The 17,006-nt window shown below is 43.6% G+C and overlaps 1 protein-coding gene across 1 annotated transcript in view; it reads left to right on the plus strand.

Annotated features, from left to right (window-relative positions):
• The window catches only part of FBXW8 (F-box and WD repeat domain containing 8), a 599,303-nt gene that overhangs the window by 336,456 nt on the left and 245,841 nt on the right, over window positions 1-17,006 (plus strand). Inside the window, exon 6 of the mRNA XM_086943265.1 lies at window positions 16,597-16,793. Within this exon, the coding sequence (XP_086799391.1) occupies window positions 16,597-16,793 (197 nt within the window). The remainder of the gene's footprint in view (window positions 1-16,596; window positions 16,794-17,006) is intronic.

The raw sequence follows: 17,006 nt of genomic DNA on the forward strand, positions 1-17,006 counted from the left end.
TGAATGAATTGCCAGCCCTGGGGCGATCGCAATAAATAATAGAAAATAGTTTTGCCCAATTCTTTCCGAGAATAATGCATAAAACTAGGCACAACACACAGCTAAATCATAAACAATACTATTTGCCATTGTGACTAATTGTTATACGTATGCCAAATGTGCAGAGATTAAATTCCCTTAAACAAAGAAAATCACTGTTAAAATGGCAAAATTCATTTTTGCTCTAAAAGTCCAATAAACTTGATTATCAAAAAAAAGGCAAAATTCTAAAGATACATCCATTGCATTTGCACTAGAAACCTGTTTATTGACAAAGGATACACTCCCTGTTTTCACACAGCAATTTAATCCCACATGTGATACAAAAGCTAAAGAAGCAGTGATATTGTTCAGGAAGGAAATCAACTTTAAATTGGAATTCAAATATGAAGATAAAGAAGGTAGGCTATTGATACTAAGAGATGCAATGGAACCTCTCCTGTTACTTTAGCATTTATATGGCCCTGATCACAACATAGAGAAGTACTATGGAAAACTATTCTCCCTATTGGATTTAACTTGAAAGGTGATATGATTGTAAATGGAGATCACAATGTCTCACTAAATTTATCAATGGACTGTTCTGGTAGTAGGAATAGAATAAGCCACTCTCCACGACAAATGGACTACAGGATCTAGACATGGTAGACATTTGGACATTACACAATCCAGATGAGAGTGATTGTGCATAGTACTCAAGTACACACTGAATCACATCTAGAATAGACCTCCTCTTAGTCCAGTGAACACTGCACAAAACTGCCTATCTGAGAAGGCCATGTGGATGAAGGACCGCTACCTCAAACTCAGCCAAGGAAAGGCTGATCATGATAATCAGAAAAAACATTCAAGGCTGGGTAACTAACAGTTGGCCTGACTTCCTGGAACCTCTCCCTCAACCCGAGCCTATTGTTCAAAATCTTGGCATTTAGCTAAACCCCAACAGTTGTTTTGAACCTGAGGTCAGAAAGCTGGCTGCCGATTGTTTCGGCCATCTGAGATTGTTAAGGAAAATCCTAGGCAGACTACCCCAGAGTAGTCTGAAAACAGTCGTTCAGGCATTGATGAGCTCTCGCACGGACCATGGTAAAGTCCTTTACCTGGGAGTCAGTCGAGTCCTTTTGAAGAGACAGCAAATCATTCAAAGTGCTGCAGCTTGACCATTCCTATGGGTACCTAAACATACATCAATATCTTTTCACCTTGTAGACCTCCCTGTCCAGAAATGAATATATTTTAAAACTCTATACCTGCCATTCTGATCTTTAACCAACACAAACCCTCTGTTCTTACTTGAAATGGTAAGTCCCTCACCCCGACCACAGCATTAAGATCTGTCAATCAGAATTTGGCAATAATTGAGAGATTTTGAAAAGCAAGGCAAGGTGGCCTTGCCTTTCCGTATCTTGCCGAAGAAACTCTGGCACTCCTTACCCCTTCATTTTAGACTCTCTCAAAATTAATCTTTCGTCAAGAAAGTGCAAAAGATGTGGCTATTTGAAATTTCCACCTGAGCAAGTGTAGCGGTCTATATTGTATTGTATTGTGGCATACTTGTATAGCGCGACCTGTCACCACCAAGGGCATCCTGGCGCTTTGACCCATAATCCAGCGAAAACAGTAGCTCAGCCTATCCTGGGAAAGAGGTGAGTTTTCAGAGCCTTTCTAAAAGCTAAGAGATCTTCAAGGCTTCTCAAGGATATAGGCAGAGAGTTCCAGAGTCTGGCTGCCGCTACTCTGAACGAGCGGCCACCCATCCTCACTCTCTGGAATCGCGGGACTACCAGTAGCCTGGACGACGAGGAGCGTAGAGCTCTAGATGGACGATACCAGGCAAACATTCGCCGCAAAGGGATAGGGCCCAGGCCATGAATAGCCCTGAACACAATACACGCTGCTTTGTAGCGCACCCGCAGATGGACTGGCAGCCAATGAAGTTCGCGCAGTGCTGCCGTAGAAGAGCTATGGTAGGGGCGAGAGAGGGCGAGTTTGGCAGCAATATTTTGCACCCTTTGCAGCTTGCCCAGAAGTGTTACCGGGGCCTCCAGAAGTAGTGCGTTACAATAGTCAAGTCGACTTAGGATGGTACAACGCACTACTTCTGGTCTGGCTTGCTCAGGGAGAAGAGGTAGGACCTTGCGCAGCATACGAATCAGCATCTTACATGTAGAGGTGGTCTTGTTTACATGTAGATCCAGCTGCAGGTTAGGCCCAAAAGTAACGCCTAGGTTGCGCGCTGATTGTGCAGCAGACACCGTCTCTGAGAAGGACGGAGGCCAGAAGTCAACTGGGAGATCTCGAGGAACTCGATCGGTGGAACAATGCAAGACCTCTGTCTTTGTTCCGTTGAACTGTAACGAGTTCAAACGGAGCCATTCCGCTGTCGCCTGCATGCACCGGTGAAAAGTCTCCAGTGTGACTGCATCCTGTCCCTCCAGGGAGAAGACCAGCTGGGTATCATCCGCATAATTAAATGCGGAGATACCAAAGGATTTAATGAGCTGGACTAGAGGGCGGAGGTAGATATTAAAGAGTATAGGGCTGATGGCTGAGCCCTGGGGTACTCCTTGTCCCACTCTCCGCTCCTCTGAACTGAAGGGGGGTAACGAAACCCGTTGTTGACGGCAGTCCAAGTAGGAGATTAACCAATCCCTGGCCTTGTCTTTGACCCCGCATTCTTACAGCCTAGAGATCAAGGTGGGATGGCTGACCGTGTCGAACGCGGCCGACATGTCGAGCAGCACCAAGAATGCTGCCCGACCACTGTCGACTCGCGCCCGCAGATTGTCTAGCACGGTCACCAGCGCGGATTCCGTCCCATGCGCTGGGCGAAAGCCGAATTGTGTCTCATCCAACCAGGTGTTCCCTTCTAAGAAGCCGGACAGAGCGCGGGTAACCAACTTTTCCATGATTTTAACCGGAAAAGGAAGCAGGGAGATTGGCCGGTAATTAGAAAGGCAAGCAGGGTCGAGCGTAGGTTTTTTTAAAAGCGGAGATACCACTGCCTTCTTCCAGCAACTTGGTACAATAGCTGTCTCAAATGACTGGCAGCAGATGGCATGCAGGGGCTGGAAGAGGTCCTCTTGAAACACCTTCCATAGTTTTGGAGGAAGAGGATCCAAAGGCGAACCAGATGAAATCGTCAGGGCTAAGTCGCCGAACTCCTTCAGGGAGGGAAGGGGGAAACTACTCAGCTGGGGTCGACTGGCCTCGCTCGCCGGAGCTCCCAAGCTGAGAGCCGGCTCCAGAGAAGAAGAAAAAGGACTACTCTGCTGGGGTCGACTGGCTACACTCGCCGGAGCTCCCAGACAGAGAGCCTGAACCAAAATGGGAGAGGGGGAGCTACTCAGCTGGGGTCGACTGGCCTCACTCGCCGGAGCTCCCAAGCTGAGAGCTGGCTCCACAGAAGAAGGAAGAGGACTACTCTGCTGAGGTCGACTGGCTACAATCGCCGGAGCTCCCAAGCAGAGAGCCGAATCCAGGGCTGAAAGGGAAGAGCTACTCAGCTGGGGTCGACTGGCCACAGTCGCCGGAGCTCCCAAGCTGAGGGCCTGATCTAAAAGAAGGGAAGGAGAGCTACTCAGCTGGGGTCGACTGGCTTCCGCCGCTGGAGCTCCCGAGCTGGGGGGCTGCTCATCTGGTCGGGGTCGACTAGAGGGCATGGCCGGAGCTTCCTGACAGAGGTAAGTAACCCTCTGCAGGGGTCGACTGGCCGTCTCCTCCGGAGCTCCCTCCTTAGTGGTGGAATTCCGTGGGTCCTGCAGACCTGCTAGGATTTTACGGATTTTTTCCTCAAAGGCGTCCGCAAGAGAATCACAAAGAGCTTGCGATGAGGGGACTGCACTCGCCACACACGTGGGGTGAGCAAGGTCCTTAACGATTTTAAAAAGGGCCTGTGCCTTGTTTGGGGCCTGATTTAGAGTGAGTTCAAGAAAGGTCGCTTTCGCTATCTTGATTTGAGCTTTATATTTATGCATAGCAGACCTAAATGTGATTTTCTCGGAGTCTAGGTACTGTTTCCTCCAGACCCTTTCTGCGCGTTTACAGTCAAGTTTGAGCTGGCGTAGTTCACTCGTGTACCAAGGACTGGCTCGGTTCACCCTCCCTCGTGACTTCCGAAGGGGCGCCAACTTGTCCAGCGAGCTAGATATGGACTGGCAGAAGAGGGTATAACTTTCTTCGACTGTATTGCCAAGCTTAAAGTCCTCACCTAAAATGTTTGGCAATGGAGCGATGTTAAGGATACGGGACCAAGGTCTCTCTAGCTTAGCTAGAGGTAGTCCAGCCTTACGCGAAGTAGGGTCCTCCGAACAAAGGGAAAACCTAATCAGAGAGTGGTCCGTCCAGTATTGGCACTTGATGTCCACTAATGATACCCATTGAGGGTCCGCAAACACCAGGTCCAAAGTATGGCCTTTCAGATGCGTGGAAGCGTTCACCAGCTGTACTAAGTTGATATCTATACAAGCTTGGCTGAGAGAGAAAAACGCATTGTCCAGCGAGCTGCCTGCCCACAGATTAAAATCTCCAAGAACCAATAGCTTGGAGTGGGAGCTAGCAAGTTCATAAATCAGGTCAATGAGAAGAGGAATGGATGGTGCTGGTCCCGGGGGACGGTAACAAAGGACACCCGAACAGCAGATCGACTCCTGCTGTTTGACTGTAAAACCCATCAGTTCAAATCCCGGTACCTCTCGAATCTTTAGCTGGGAGAGGGTAAGCGAGTCTCTATAAATGTATCCGATTCCCCCTCCTCGATTAAGTGGGCGCGGTGAGTGGCTGATTTTGAATCCTGAGGGGCAGGCTAGGCCCAGCTCGACCTCACAGTCCTCCCGAGTCCACGTTTCAGTGAGAAAGAGGACATCGAGCTGTTCAGACTCAATGAGGAAGGCTATTTCCGTGTGGTGCTTGCAGAGGGATCTGACATTAAGCAAACCACAGGAGATTGGCCTAGAGGTTGGAGGCCTGACCGGGTCCTGACCAGGTCTGAGTCTAAGTAGCTCAGCCCGAGTATAAGCTATACGAATTGAACCGGATGGGCCAGAGGTAGCGGCCCTAAGCGCGTCCGGCGCCCCTACGGCGCCCCCGCTGCGCACCGTCGCTGCGCACTTGTCTAGCGGCCATCTTAAATGGCCAGCTGAATGTCACGTGGGTCCTGGCAGGGCGAGTGTCTCTCCCTCACCTAAGATGGCGCTGAGAGTGGAAGGACTTCTCCCCACTCCAAGATGGCCCTCGAAACCGGCGCGATGATGCTGCAGTGCCCCCGAGTCCCTTCTATCCCACAAATGTGGGTATGTGGCGTTTATAGTGCGGGTAAGACTCCCTTATTTCCCCCTAAGCGGTAAATAAATGATGGTTAAAAGCGCGAAGCGCTCGGCGCAAATTACATAAAACGAAGCAAGTGATCTTTAAAATTTTACAGGCAATGAGGAGCGTTATGCGCGCAGCGCTAGAGCAGCGTTAGCACTAAATCAAGGTCAGACTGAGCGAGGTAGGAGGTCCTACTAATATTACCTCCTCCTCCAATGCGTGGTCCTGGCAGGGCGAGTGTCTCTCCCTCACCTAAGATGGCGCTGAGAGTGGAAGGACTTCTCCCCACTCCAAGATGGCGCTCGAAACCGGCGCGATGATGCTGCAGTGCCCCCGAGTCCCTTCTAACCCACAAATGTGGGTCTTCTAGTCCGGGGAAGCTCATAGGGGTCCCACATGTTTTACAAATCAACAGATTACAACACAATCCTATCATGTACAGTAGGCTCACAGTTACTATCAGATCACCCTCCACTGACTATACAATATACAGTGGAAGTAACAAAACTTTCCCCGTGAGACAATGACACAGAAATGGCATGCCGTTTCAGGAGCCAATAATTAATTTATCAATCAGAGAGGCCTTCAAGAATTACCTAGAATAAAATAAAAACAAAGCCATTAGTTTGCTCACTAGATGGGATCTAGCAAAATCAGTCAGAGGTGAATTAATGTTGTGCACAATTTATTTCCTGTTGTTGAATTTGAACAAGAACAGAAAATAACAGCCATAAAGCAGTACTTAAACAAAAATGCTCTAGACAGGTGTACACAAAATCGCAAAATACAATAGGGGAGTTAGAACAAAGGTAGGTAGAATACAGGGAATATTCTTACAACTAATTAATTATACAACTACAGAGGTGAAAAGGCTACTAGAGTACTTGCCTACAAACGTAAAATCTCACAACACCGTAATAGTATCAAACAAATTGTAAAGAAAAATGGGGCTTTAACAAGTTCTCTGTCTGAAGTCTCAAGCAAGTTTTATGGCAGTTTTTTCCAACTTATACCGGTTAGAAATGACATATTAGAGTCTGATGAATATTGGGTTCCCAGATATATTAAGGGAGAAATCGGAGGTATTGATAACCCTATCTCGTCTCAAGTGGTCTCAGAAGCGATTACTAAATCACCAGACAATTAATCTCTGACCCAAGACAGGGCTTATTTCATCCTTTTACAAATCATTTAGCAATATATTGACAGACTCCATCACCCAACTATTTAACTCATTCATAGAAACAGGGGAGGTCACACCTACAATGATGGATCCTGGAACCACTTTGATTCTGATACCACTGAAACATCTAGCATGTGAAAATATATGAAAAAAAATATCTCTAATGTATGGTCCCTGCTAATACAGCATGCCCAGTTACAGTTTATGAAAAATAGGCAGGCAATGGACATTGTTTGATTGACCAGAAGCTTGAGCGATTCTATAGCGAACCAAAATACACAAATGCTTATTCTCTCTCTAAATACAGAGAAGCCATTTGATAAGATAAATCAGAATTTTCTTCAAAATTATTAATAAAAACTGAATTATATTCATTAATAGGAAACATATATTAGCAGATCAGAAAAGACCATTCTCTATTATAAAAGTTAATAATTTGAAACGTCTGCAGATAATACTTAATCAAGACACCAGACAAAATTGACACCTGCCCCTACATTTTTTGTTTTGGGACTGGAACCATCTGTGCATCAAATAACACGAACCAGGTGGAAGTGTGTATGGAGACATAAAATAACATATGCTGATGATATTTTCACCTGTATTACAAATCCAGAAACGTCTGTACCTAACTTATTTAGGGAACCCAAGGATTTTTCTCTTGTACGTGTACTAAAGCCACATGAAACTAAAACTGTCAATATGGGCACACCAAATGCCACATCTGAAATGGCTGACATAATTTAAACCCACTTATTTATCCTTATACCTGAGCCCCTTGATTACTTGGGCATCAAAATCCCAGCACATCTGGACCAAATATACAATGTAAACATCCTACCATTGCTAGAAACAATGTACAATAATTTATACAGGGTTGGAAAAATAGTGTAAAAATCAACTTTATGCCCAATCTACATTACTATTATCAAACATTACCAATGATTTTCCACATTGATGAGTTTAAAGAAATACAAGCCACATTAATTGCCTTCATCTGGAAAGGGAAAACACCTAAAACAACATGATGGCTTTTCCACACAGAACGATACATCTGAGCTAACCAATTCATATCCCTGAAAGACTTGAATAGGCCCAACAGCCCAAATTTGTGGCCGAAAAAAGAGCATGCATACTTTAACAAACTATCAAGCATCCTACTATTGCTGTTCCACAGAACCAGAAATTAGCAGAGATTTTTGAAACCCACACAAATCGCATTGACATACTGGAAGATAATAGTAAAGTAAGGAGGAGTGACAGTTTACCCCTCACCAATAACCCCAATTCTGAATAATCCCGACTTCCCACTGTGCATTCAGGGCCCAGGTTTTATGACTTGGCTCAAAAACATGGGAGCCTACTTTGGACAACTTAACGAAAAAGGAATTTCTGTTTGTGACATCATTTAGAATTCACTGGGCAAGTCAAAATGATAAAAACAGATGGCGATAAGTGATCACCCGTCTATTGAAATATTGTTAAAAGGACATGTTGCAAAAAAAGCATAACTGGACTTTATACTCATTTAAGCAATCTGCCAAATACACCTAAATCTAGCTACACTGAAAAATGGGAAACCAAATTGGGCATGGAGGTAAATGAGGAAACTTTGGTAAATATCTTGTCCCGAATGGCTACATCTCACATCTGCAGCCAACTCACAGACAAAAGCTACAAGGTGTTGATGCGATGGTACTTGACGCCGCATCATTTACATGCGATGTTCAGTACATAGAGGATGGAGATGCAGTGATGAGAAAGGGGCAATGACAAGTATGTGGTGGTCAAAGGCAGACAGACATTTTGAAAAGAAATTGTCAAACCAAGTTAATAACAGACATTTGACTTAAACTTAATCCACATACCTTAGTACTAGGAGATACAGGTGAAGATTTTGAATACCCACTGTTGACTATGTCAGGCAAATTTCTAACATAGATGATACAACCAACAATACCTGGCATTGCCCACTGCTGGAAATTACTGGGCTCACCTCCTTCAACCATGTGGTGGTCTAAGCTGTGGTTCATTTCCCAATGGAGAATCTGAATGCAATTGTCAGAGATAAATTAGATCATTTTGAAAAGGTCTTGACAACCTTCTGAACATATTCAAATACCCTAAGTCACCGGATTATTGTCCATGGACACAGGCTAATGTATTACACAGTCTAACAATTGGTGATACAGTTCAATATCGGAAAGCTTGACATCGGATTCACAAATAAATATTTAATGCGGACTAGAAATAATGTAAATGTCCCAGTATAATGTACAATATGTTGTTAGGATACATGTGGAAAAATGGAAATGCTTCCTGTTGAATTAATACACAGCGAGCAATATAATGATTATGATGTATCAAAGGAAACAGATGATAATATGTTGAAAACAATGTTCAATGTTGTGTTCGATTGAATGTACTCCTTGTTTGTAATATATAACTGTAAAATAAATTCTGGGGACGAACATGCTATGATCGTTTGAATAGTACTGTGTTTCCCATTGCAAAGCTTTTTCAAAGACTGTTGATGGCAGCCAGCTGTAAAGTTAGCATAGTTATATTAGATCCCTGTGAAGAAAACTCACTGCTTTCAAATAGGCTCAGTTGAAGCTCTCAATGAAGAACAAGTAAATTATGAAGTGTCAAAGCAGCATGGGACAGACTGTGTTGAAAGTTGTTCAAACCCTTGGAGTGAACTCAACCACTTTTTTAATGCCTTGGACAAAGTAGTCAGTTGAGAAAGGCTAGTTCAGTTCTTGCTGTGACATCCTAGCATTGATACAGCTAGGACACAAATTTCCAACATCCACAATGCTCCAGCCTCTGTGCCTGGAGGCAGTCGTCTGGGCTCGTTGTCTTCTGAGTGGGATTTTTCTACCTTCTCTGCTGCAGACATTGTGTACCACGGACAACAGGCCATGCATTTCAGAGCACTCAGCCACTCTAAAAAATCAAGCCGTCCTTAGCACTACAAAGATAAGTCATAGTTTGCTCCCTAGGGAACAAGCACAGAGCCCTCTAGATTTTACTTGGTGCTTCCAGGTCTGATGTTTTTAAATGCCAATATGTTTGGATGTTCTTAATTGATAAGGATACACAAGCATGAATAATGTTAGTTGAGAACGCTTTTTAATATACTACAATGAGGCAATCTGAAATATACATGTAGTCTCCAGAGGACTTAATGCTTCTATAGTTGTAATCACAAGAAAAACAACATTCTAATATTTAGTACGGCTAAGATTAGAGGTAATTGGTTGCACCGGAAGCACGGTTTTGGCCAAAGTGAACAAATTCAGATTGTCTGGGAATCCCTTTTGTCAACAACCCGACACTGCAGGTATGATGGAGTCAAAATGTTAAAGTGATCCCTCTGCTGGTTGACCTTTGTGTTCCAACTGTTTTAACAGTACTGATCACCCTCTTAAATTCTAACTTAGCACATATAATGACTAGCCACAAAGGGAAGTATGTGAATTATGCTGATTTATATGTGGTTGGCCAGGGAAGGCTTACGTCAATTCTTAATAACTCAGCCATTAGATCAACATCTTTAAGTCTTTAGTAAAAAAATCTTTCATTTCTAAGAAACTAATTTCCCCTAGTTATTGGTTAAAATGATCCACCAGTAGTACTATTGCTCCTATTATACTTCAAGTGACTATATAAAGGATTATGATACATTCAATCGCCATAATAAACTTTTTAAGGTATACACAAGTTAAGTTTGCTAATTACTTTTAAGAATACTGGGGCTCGGTATTACAATTTTTTTTATAGATAAACTGCTAATTGAATAAGAAAGCAAAGAAGTCCATATAACATGTCATGTTTAATCGGTTTTTACTTCGTTATGTTAGACTAGATCACTGTATTTTTATGTACTGCTAGACTCATTGTTTATGAGCTACATCCTGAGTGTGTGTGTCCACAGGTGTTTGCTTTTGTGTGTTGATGTATAGTGTAGAGAAAGGCTCTTCATTTTGAAAAGCCAGATCAACCATTAGTTACCTCTTGAGTCTCAAACGTAATTACCATTATGCTGAAAAGTGATTTGGGATAGTTGTGCCCAGAGCCCTTACTGCTCCCGGCGGACAGTTTTACACACAGACCCATCTCTTTAATGGGAGCCTAATTGCAGCTTTGGTTTTGTGTGCACAAACGGGGCAGCTAATTGTTCAGTCAAACAGCAGATTAATTTAAATATGCATTGCTAATAAAAACAAAAGTGATATCCATTATCCCCCCCGCTAACGGGGCGAGATGCATCAATGGTCCACGCGAGTGTCATTAAGTGGCGAAGGCTCTGGATTCAGGGGCATTACTTCACAGCGGTCGCTCCTTTCCAGGGATCAAATAGTGTTATTTGAAAGTAGACATAAATTAGGTTAGACTCGTTAGTGAGCCATTTGTACAAAGCTTGGCTTCATCATCATACTTTCAATGCCCTCCTTAGGGAGATGAGAGTGGTACACGGCACTCAATGCGTCGTCGCTCCAGCCCTTGCTGCATGGTCCTTCACGTAGCAGGTGGTGTAGTTCAGAATCTGCCGCCTTTTTTCATTAGGATTTCAATCCATAAATGTTAGTTTTATTCAGGGAAAAAAGGCACAGAGTGTTTTGAAGCTTATCAAAGAGTTTGAGGTTTTGAAGACATTGCTAAACTGCAGGTTTAGTGTCACTGTGCCATTCAGATTGCACAAGCACTTGTTAGAAAAATTAGGTGCAATGCTCTTAGAAGAAGCTGCAGATGCTCAGATAGTAGGGGCCATCTTCAACGCTGTGATGTCCAAGGCAACAGACTGGTCCTGGTGGCATTCACACACCAACAGAGCTCTAAACATTCACTAATACTCTAGGACTCATTGACTTTTGGAGAGCCAAACAACCTGAAGACAGATGCTACTCCTTGTCTGGGACGAATGGGACCTTCTCCAGGTTGGACTACACCTGCATAAACAGGGTTGAGTACCCTGTCTGTGGTATATCGGGTCATTCTCCTCTCTTGTGAGCACCAGTGCCACAGGAGAAAATTAGGAGACGTTTGTAGATAGAATACATAGGAACTTAAGGGATAAAGAGACTGTTGTCATTGGGCGATGCCACAAGCAATATATTCTTGAGAATAAATGGTCAGTGGAGTCAGGAATGACACTGTAGAAGGCCTATGAGACGGTGCTGATGGGGCGGCCACAGGACATGGTAGGGACCAAAAGGCGGGCGAGACTCAAAAAGACCCTAGAACTGGACACTTTTTTTTACATAGTTTTCTTTTTGTGTATCACAGTACCTGCAGACAGTGAAAAACTGTCAAAGAAGCTAAATTGTTCAAAAGAAAAATGACAAGATCGGTCAACAATGCTCTGATTACCAAGAAGAAAAAGAAGGGAACTATACCATAGAATGTAGAGCCTTTTTTACATTTATTTTATTATTTTCCATTTGTATAAGGGAAGCCAGCAGTGAAGGAAAGACTGACGAACTTGAGAGAAACCTCACTCGTGGAAGAACTTAGGTTACTAAAGATTGCCTGCCTGAAGTACCACTACCGGACAAGGAAAGCAGCCAAGCTGCTTTATATTATTGTCTAAAGAGGACAATAAAGCAGGGCATATTCTAGCCTGCCTTAGCAAGAGGCATAAGGAGAATAGGTGGTTTATTTATTATTACATTTGTAGAGCATATATTTCACCTCAAAGGTATCCTGGCGCTGAAAAACCACACCAAAAACAGATCAAACAGAGAAACTTTATGGCGATGTCGGACCTTCCTCAGTGCAAACCGGCTATCAGGGAAATAACCTGAACTGAATAAGGATACTGCTGGCTCTCAAAGTGACTGGCAGCTTATTTCATAGTTAGGCTGCCGCTACTGAGAAGGCCCGGCCTCAATGTCTCAATTTCTGAAATTTCAGAATACATAAGAGTTTGGCCGAAGAGAAGCCTAGGTTCCTCAGTGGTATATGGTGCTTGAATTTTGTTTGTAATTCCATAGGTTCTATTTTCTTTATTTCCTTGTACACAATGCATAGTGATTTAAATGTGCATCTTTCTTTTACTGGAAGCCAGTGGAGCTCCTTAAGAGTGCCAGAGGAAGAGGCATGCCTAGGTTTATCTAGAGCAAGTTTTGCTGCTGCAACTTGCACTCTGTGCAGTCTTTTTATTGAATAGTCTGGGGCTCCTAATATCAGATCAGTGCAGCAGTCAGTTCTGCTTAGGACTATGCTTTGAACCACTAGCTTTCTTGCTAGCTGTGGAATCAGTGATACAATTTTTCTTAGGTTACGGAGTAGTGCAAAACAAGTGGCTGCTGTCTCATCAACATGTGTCTCGATAGAGAGCGTGTTATCATTGTATACTCCCAGATTACGCCCTGACTGCAATGTCTCTGGGTTGCCCGTGGTTGTCCATGGCCAGAAGTTGTTCAGGAGTGTAGAAGGAGATTTGGAAGAAAAGCAACATAGAAATTCAGTTTTTATCTCCATTGAACTTTAATGAGTTGCTCTTCAGCCAGTTTGCAAACTCTCATAGACAGTTATGGAATGCTTCTAGTGAGATGTGCCAATTGTTATCTAACGAGAGGCTCAGCTGCGTATCATCCGCATCATTTACAAAGCTAATGCTGTAAGATTGAGTAAGTGTCATCAATGGATGTAAGTAGATAATTAATAGAATAAGGCTAATAGCTGAGCTCTGAGATACTCCGTGTTCTACTTTTTTGAATTCTGAATAAAAGGGGGAGTGAGATCGCTTGAGTTCTATTTGTAAGGTAGGATTTTGATCCACTTTAGCAGTGTCCCACCCGCACCGATCTCTACTAATCTGGATAGTAGAATTCAATGGTTGAATGTGTCAAACGCGGCTGACAAGTCGAGCAATATCAGAACCCCTGTTTGACCTCTAGCTACTGTCAACTGTAGCTCATCTAAGGCTAGGATCAATGCTGTTTGTTAGGTGTCATAAAGAATACTCAAGGCCTGGAAGTGTCTGGAGATGCAGATATAGAGCAGGCTTTTACAGACTACTACCAAGATCTATATATCACATGGGCATGTTAACCTGATACAGACTTGCGATTTCTCCTGAAAGCGGACCAATCGGTGAAAGAGATTACTGACGTGATTGTTCAGAATATACGCTGGGTCCAAGTATCCTCCTGGTCGAGTTATTAAAAAAGCCTGATTTGAAAACTCTTAAATCTATGCAAGTAGACTCGGAGGGAGCTGACTTATGTTTGCCACACAATAATTTTGCATATAAAAGGAGGGAGAACAGATGATGGAGTATGCATATTACCAACCGATTTGACTATGTTGAAGCCAAAATACTGGGGAGCATCTTGGCTTATAACACTGCGTACAGTAAATGCCACCATAATGTATCCGTACCAGTTAGAAGTCATACCCAGGAGTTCGACAAGACTGATCATATAAATGATCCGCAGCTGGCTTCACTGGGCAAGTGGGACAGAGGAGCTGCTAGCGATTCTCAGGATGCAGAAAAGGTTTTGTTTTTGGTAAATGGCCGTTCCATTTCTACCAATGCAAGAGTTTGGGGATAGGCCTTGAATGCTGTTCTTTGATGTGGATGCCCTACAAAGAGCCTACAGCGGAAGTAAGAGTTAATAGCATACTATGTGAGCTATTTTAATTCAACAGAGGTATAAGAAAGGGATACAGCTTCTTCCGGCCTCTGTTGGGTATGGTGTTTTAACCACTAGTCTGTTGGGTTAGAAGTACATCCGTGGTGCAGGATTTTAAAGCCAGAGGAGAGGCCGAGGTTAGAATTTCATTAAACGCAGATCTGCTCCTAGACACTGCAGACCCAGGACAGCTGTCCCTTACACTCCTGCAAATCTTCAACAATTATGTAGAGGATTTGTGATATCAGATGAATTGGTCCACATCAACAGTACTGATAACCAGTGAAAATGAAGTGGAATACCTGATATGGAAAGGCATCTGCACATGGAGGTATTTAAATGTTTTGGCAAAGATGTCGCAAGAGGATATCTTTCTTTAACTCAACATAAACACCATTTCCGTTGAGTTACGGGAGAGATGGCGAAAACAAAGTCTCTGACTACAATGGCAGCTCTTTTCAAAATGAATGTTCTCCCCAAATGCTCTTGTGTCTTACAGAAGAACACTTTGTATGTGATCCCAGATAGCTGCTTAAAGCTACTGGACATTGAGTTGAGTCTTCTGTGATACGGGGGCTTATCACAAATCGCACTGAAGGTACCTCACCGATCAGTTGACAATGTGGGTAAAGGCCTGTCCGTGGTAGGGAAATATTGCTCTGCATCCCCCATCCAGGTGCTAAATGAACAGGCGCAATCACAGAATGCCATCGACCATACTGGACCTACTCTCCATGTGGCAGAAGATATACTCTTCATGTTTGGGGCTTAGGATAAACAGCACTTCCAGTGGCCAGAGAGCATTACTTAAGTTGTGGACTATGGTCACTTTAGTTATAGGGTGGAAAAATGTCTTCATACATGAAACTCCGTGGTGAAAGGAGCTTTATTGAAAGAGTGGGAAACATGGAGGCTGCGAGGTCCTGACAGTGGTACCTTTTGGTAGTTCTAAGGCTGGAGATGTGGCAGGTGCAGGGCAGCTGAGGACATTTACACAAAAGAGTGAGGAGTATGGTCTACCACGAATTCCCGATTACTGTTCTATGCAATTGAGACATGCCTTGCCTCGAGTGCACGTGACGGGAAGAACATACCTGAGGCCTTCCTTCGAAAGAATGGCAGTGGGAGAAAAGTTAACAAGGACTGCCATATCGTCTGTTTACAGGACACTAGTGAACAATACAGCTGACACCTTAGGTAAAGACAGTGAAAAGGGGCCTAGCTCATCGAAGGGGAAAAGCTCACTGCTTATGCCAAAAGAATTGGTGCATGGGTATGGAAAAAAGCGGGTGACCACCTACATTCCGGGGGACATCGGGCCTGTGGTAGATTTACGCTGTGTTGGATTGAGGGCAGAGAAGGGACAACCAGGAGCCGAGCTGTAGTATACCCGATGGAGTGCTGTGCAGGGCAAGCATCAACAGGTGGGGGTAGTGGCGAATAAGTGCCTAGTCGGCTACCGTTTCTCCACCCCAATCCTTGCCGACTCGCACACAAAGCATGGTTTAAAGGGGAAAAAAACTACAGTTTTAAACCACAATGAATTGTGTGACAAACTGATATGAAGGGCCTGCGTAGTTTTTCATATGAGTGTAAAAAAAGATTTTCCCTTGGAAAACCCAATAAAAGTATGTAATAAAAAGAAAACTGGTGGAATATTATTTTTCCTATACAAGAGGAGAAATGTTGTGTTAAGTTGTGTTCAGTTTTAGATACTGGAGGTTATCGAACTTGGTGGGGATCAGCAAGAACGACAAAATGCAAATCAGCTTACACTGTTTCTCCTACCTTGGCTCAGAGGCAATTTCTCCGAATATCGGTTATAAAGAGCGAATTAGCGCACCTCTCCCTCTCTGGAAGGTTCGGTGTTACTTCCATACTGCAGCAGTGCATGCTTCTAATTGTAAAATGCAGTTCATTAACTCTGGGTACATACATATCACACTTTTGCTTTGCTGAAACCTGAATGTTTAAAGAAGGTATGTGTTTGCCTGCTCACTTTGGCTCTCTTTAAAGAGCGATTGCTATGTTTGTTTTTATTTAAGCAAACAACACTATTAAATCCTTTACTTTTCTTATTATTTTTGCGAGCAGGCTATTTTACAATTGCAATGCTGAGCGAAACAGTCAAGTAACGCGCCTGTAAGGCAGAAATAGGAAGGTTATGGATAAGGAAAACTTTATTTGAAACATTTGTCATCATTGCTTTTATAGTATTTTCTTTAGTACTGTGAAGTAAAGCCCCTTGTTGCTATCGAAACAATAAAAAGACAGTCAATGGAAAAGGGATTCAATAGGAATAGAAATGAAGGAATACATGTTGAAAGGAGGAGGGTGTTTGGTAAAGACAGCCACAACAAAGGCTGTGGTCAGCGATCATTTCACTACAATCCTATTATTTGTTCTCCCTCTCTCCAGGTACCATTGATGTCTGGAGTTTAATGATTGGACGGGAGCCGGTGCATCATTACCAGCATAATCAGAAGATACAGGCATTGGCCCTGGACACAGAAGGTGTGGCCATAGCCACAGCCTCTGGCTTCCAGATCAAGGTGGAAAGCCCAGATGATAGAGGATATTGGAAAACCGCAGCTCAATTTACAATCCAGAAACTGGTGAGTCCGCTCTAGTTATACCTGAAAGAGGGCACCTCCTATCGGCAAGACACATGTGGCCATGCTGCACAAGTGCCCTGGGGCGCCGCCGGTGTGTGCACCCGTGTTTTAGACCGCTGCTGCTCTTTGTAATTGCAGAAGGGTGACCCACACTTTTTCAGTTCCTTCTGTGATATAGATCACGCCAGCACCACATGTGTGCCAGTATGTTGT

The sequence above is a fragment of the Lissotriton vulgaris genome, chromosome 11, assembly GCF_964263255.1.
Source record: "Lissotriton vulgaris chromosome 11, aLisVul1.2, whole genome shotgun sequence".
In the NCBI taxonomy this organism is placed as follows: domain Eukaryota; kingdom Metazoa; phylum Chordata; class Amphibia; order Caudata; family Salamandridae; genus Lissotriton; species Lissotriton vulgaris.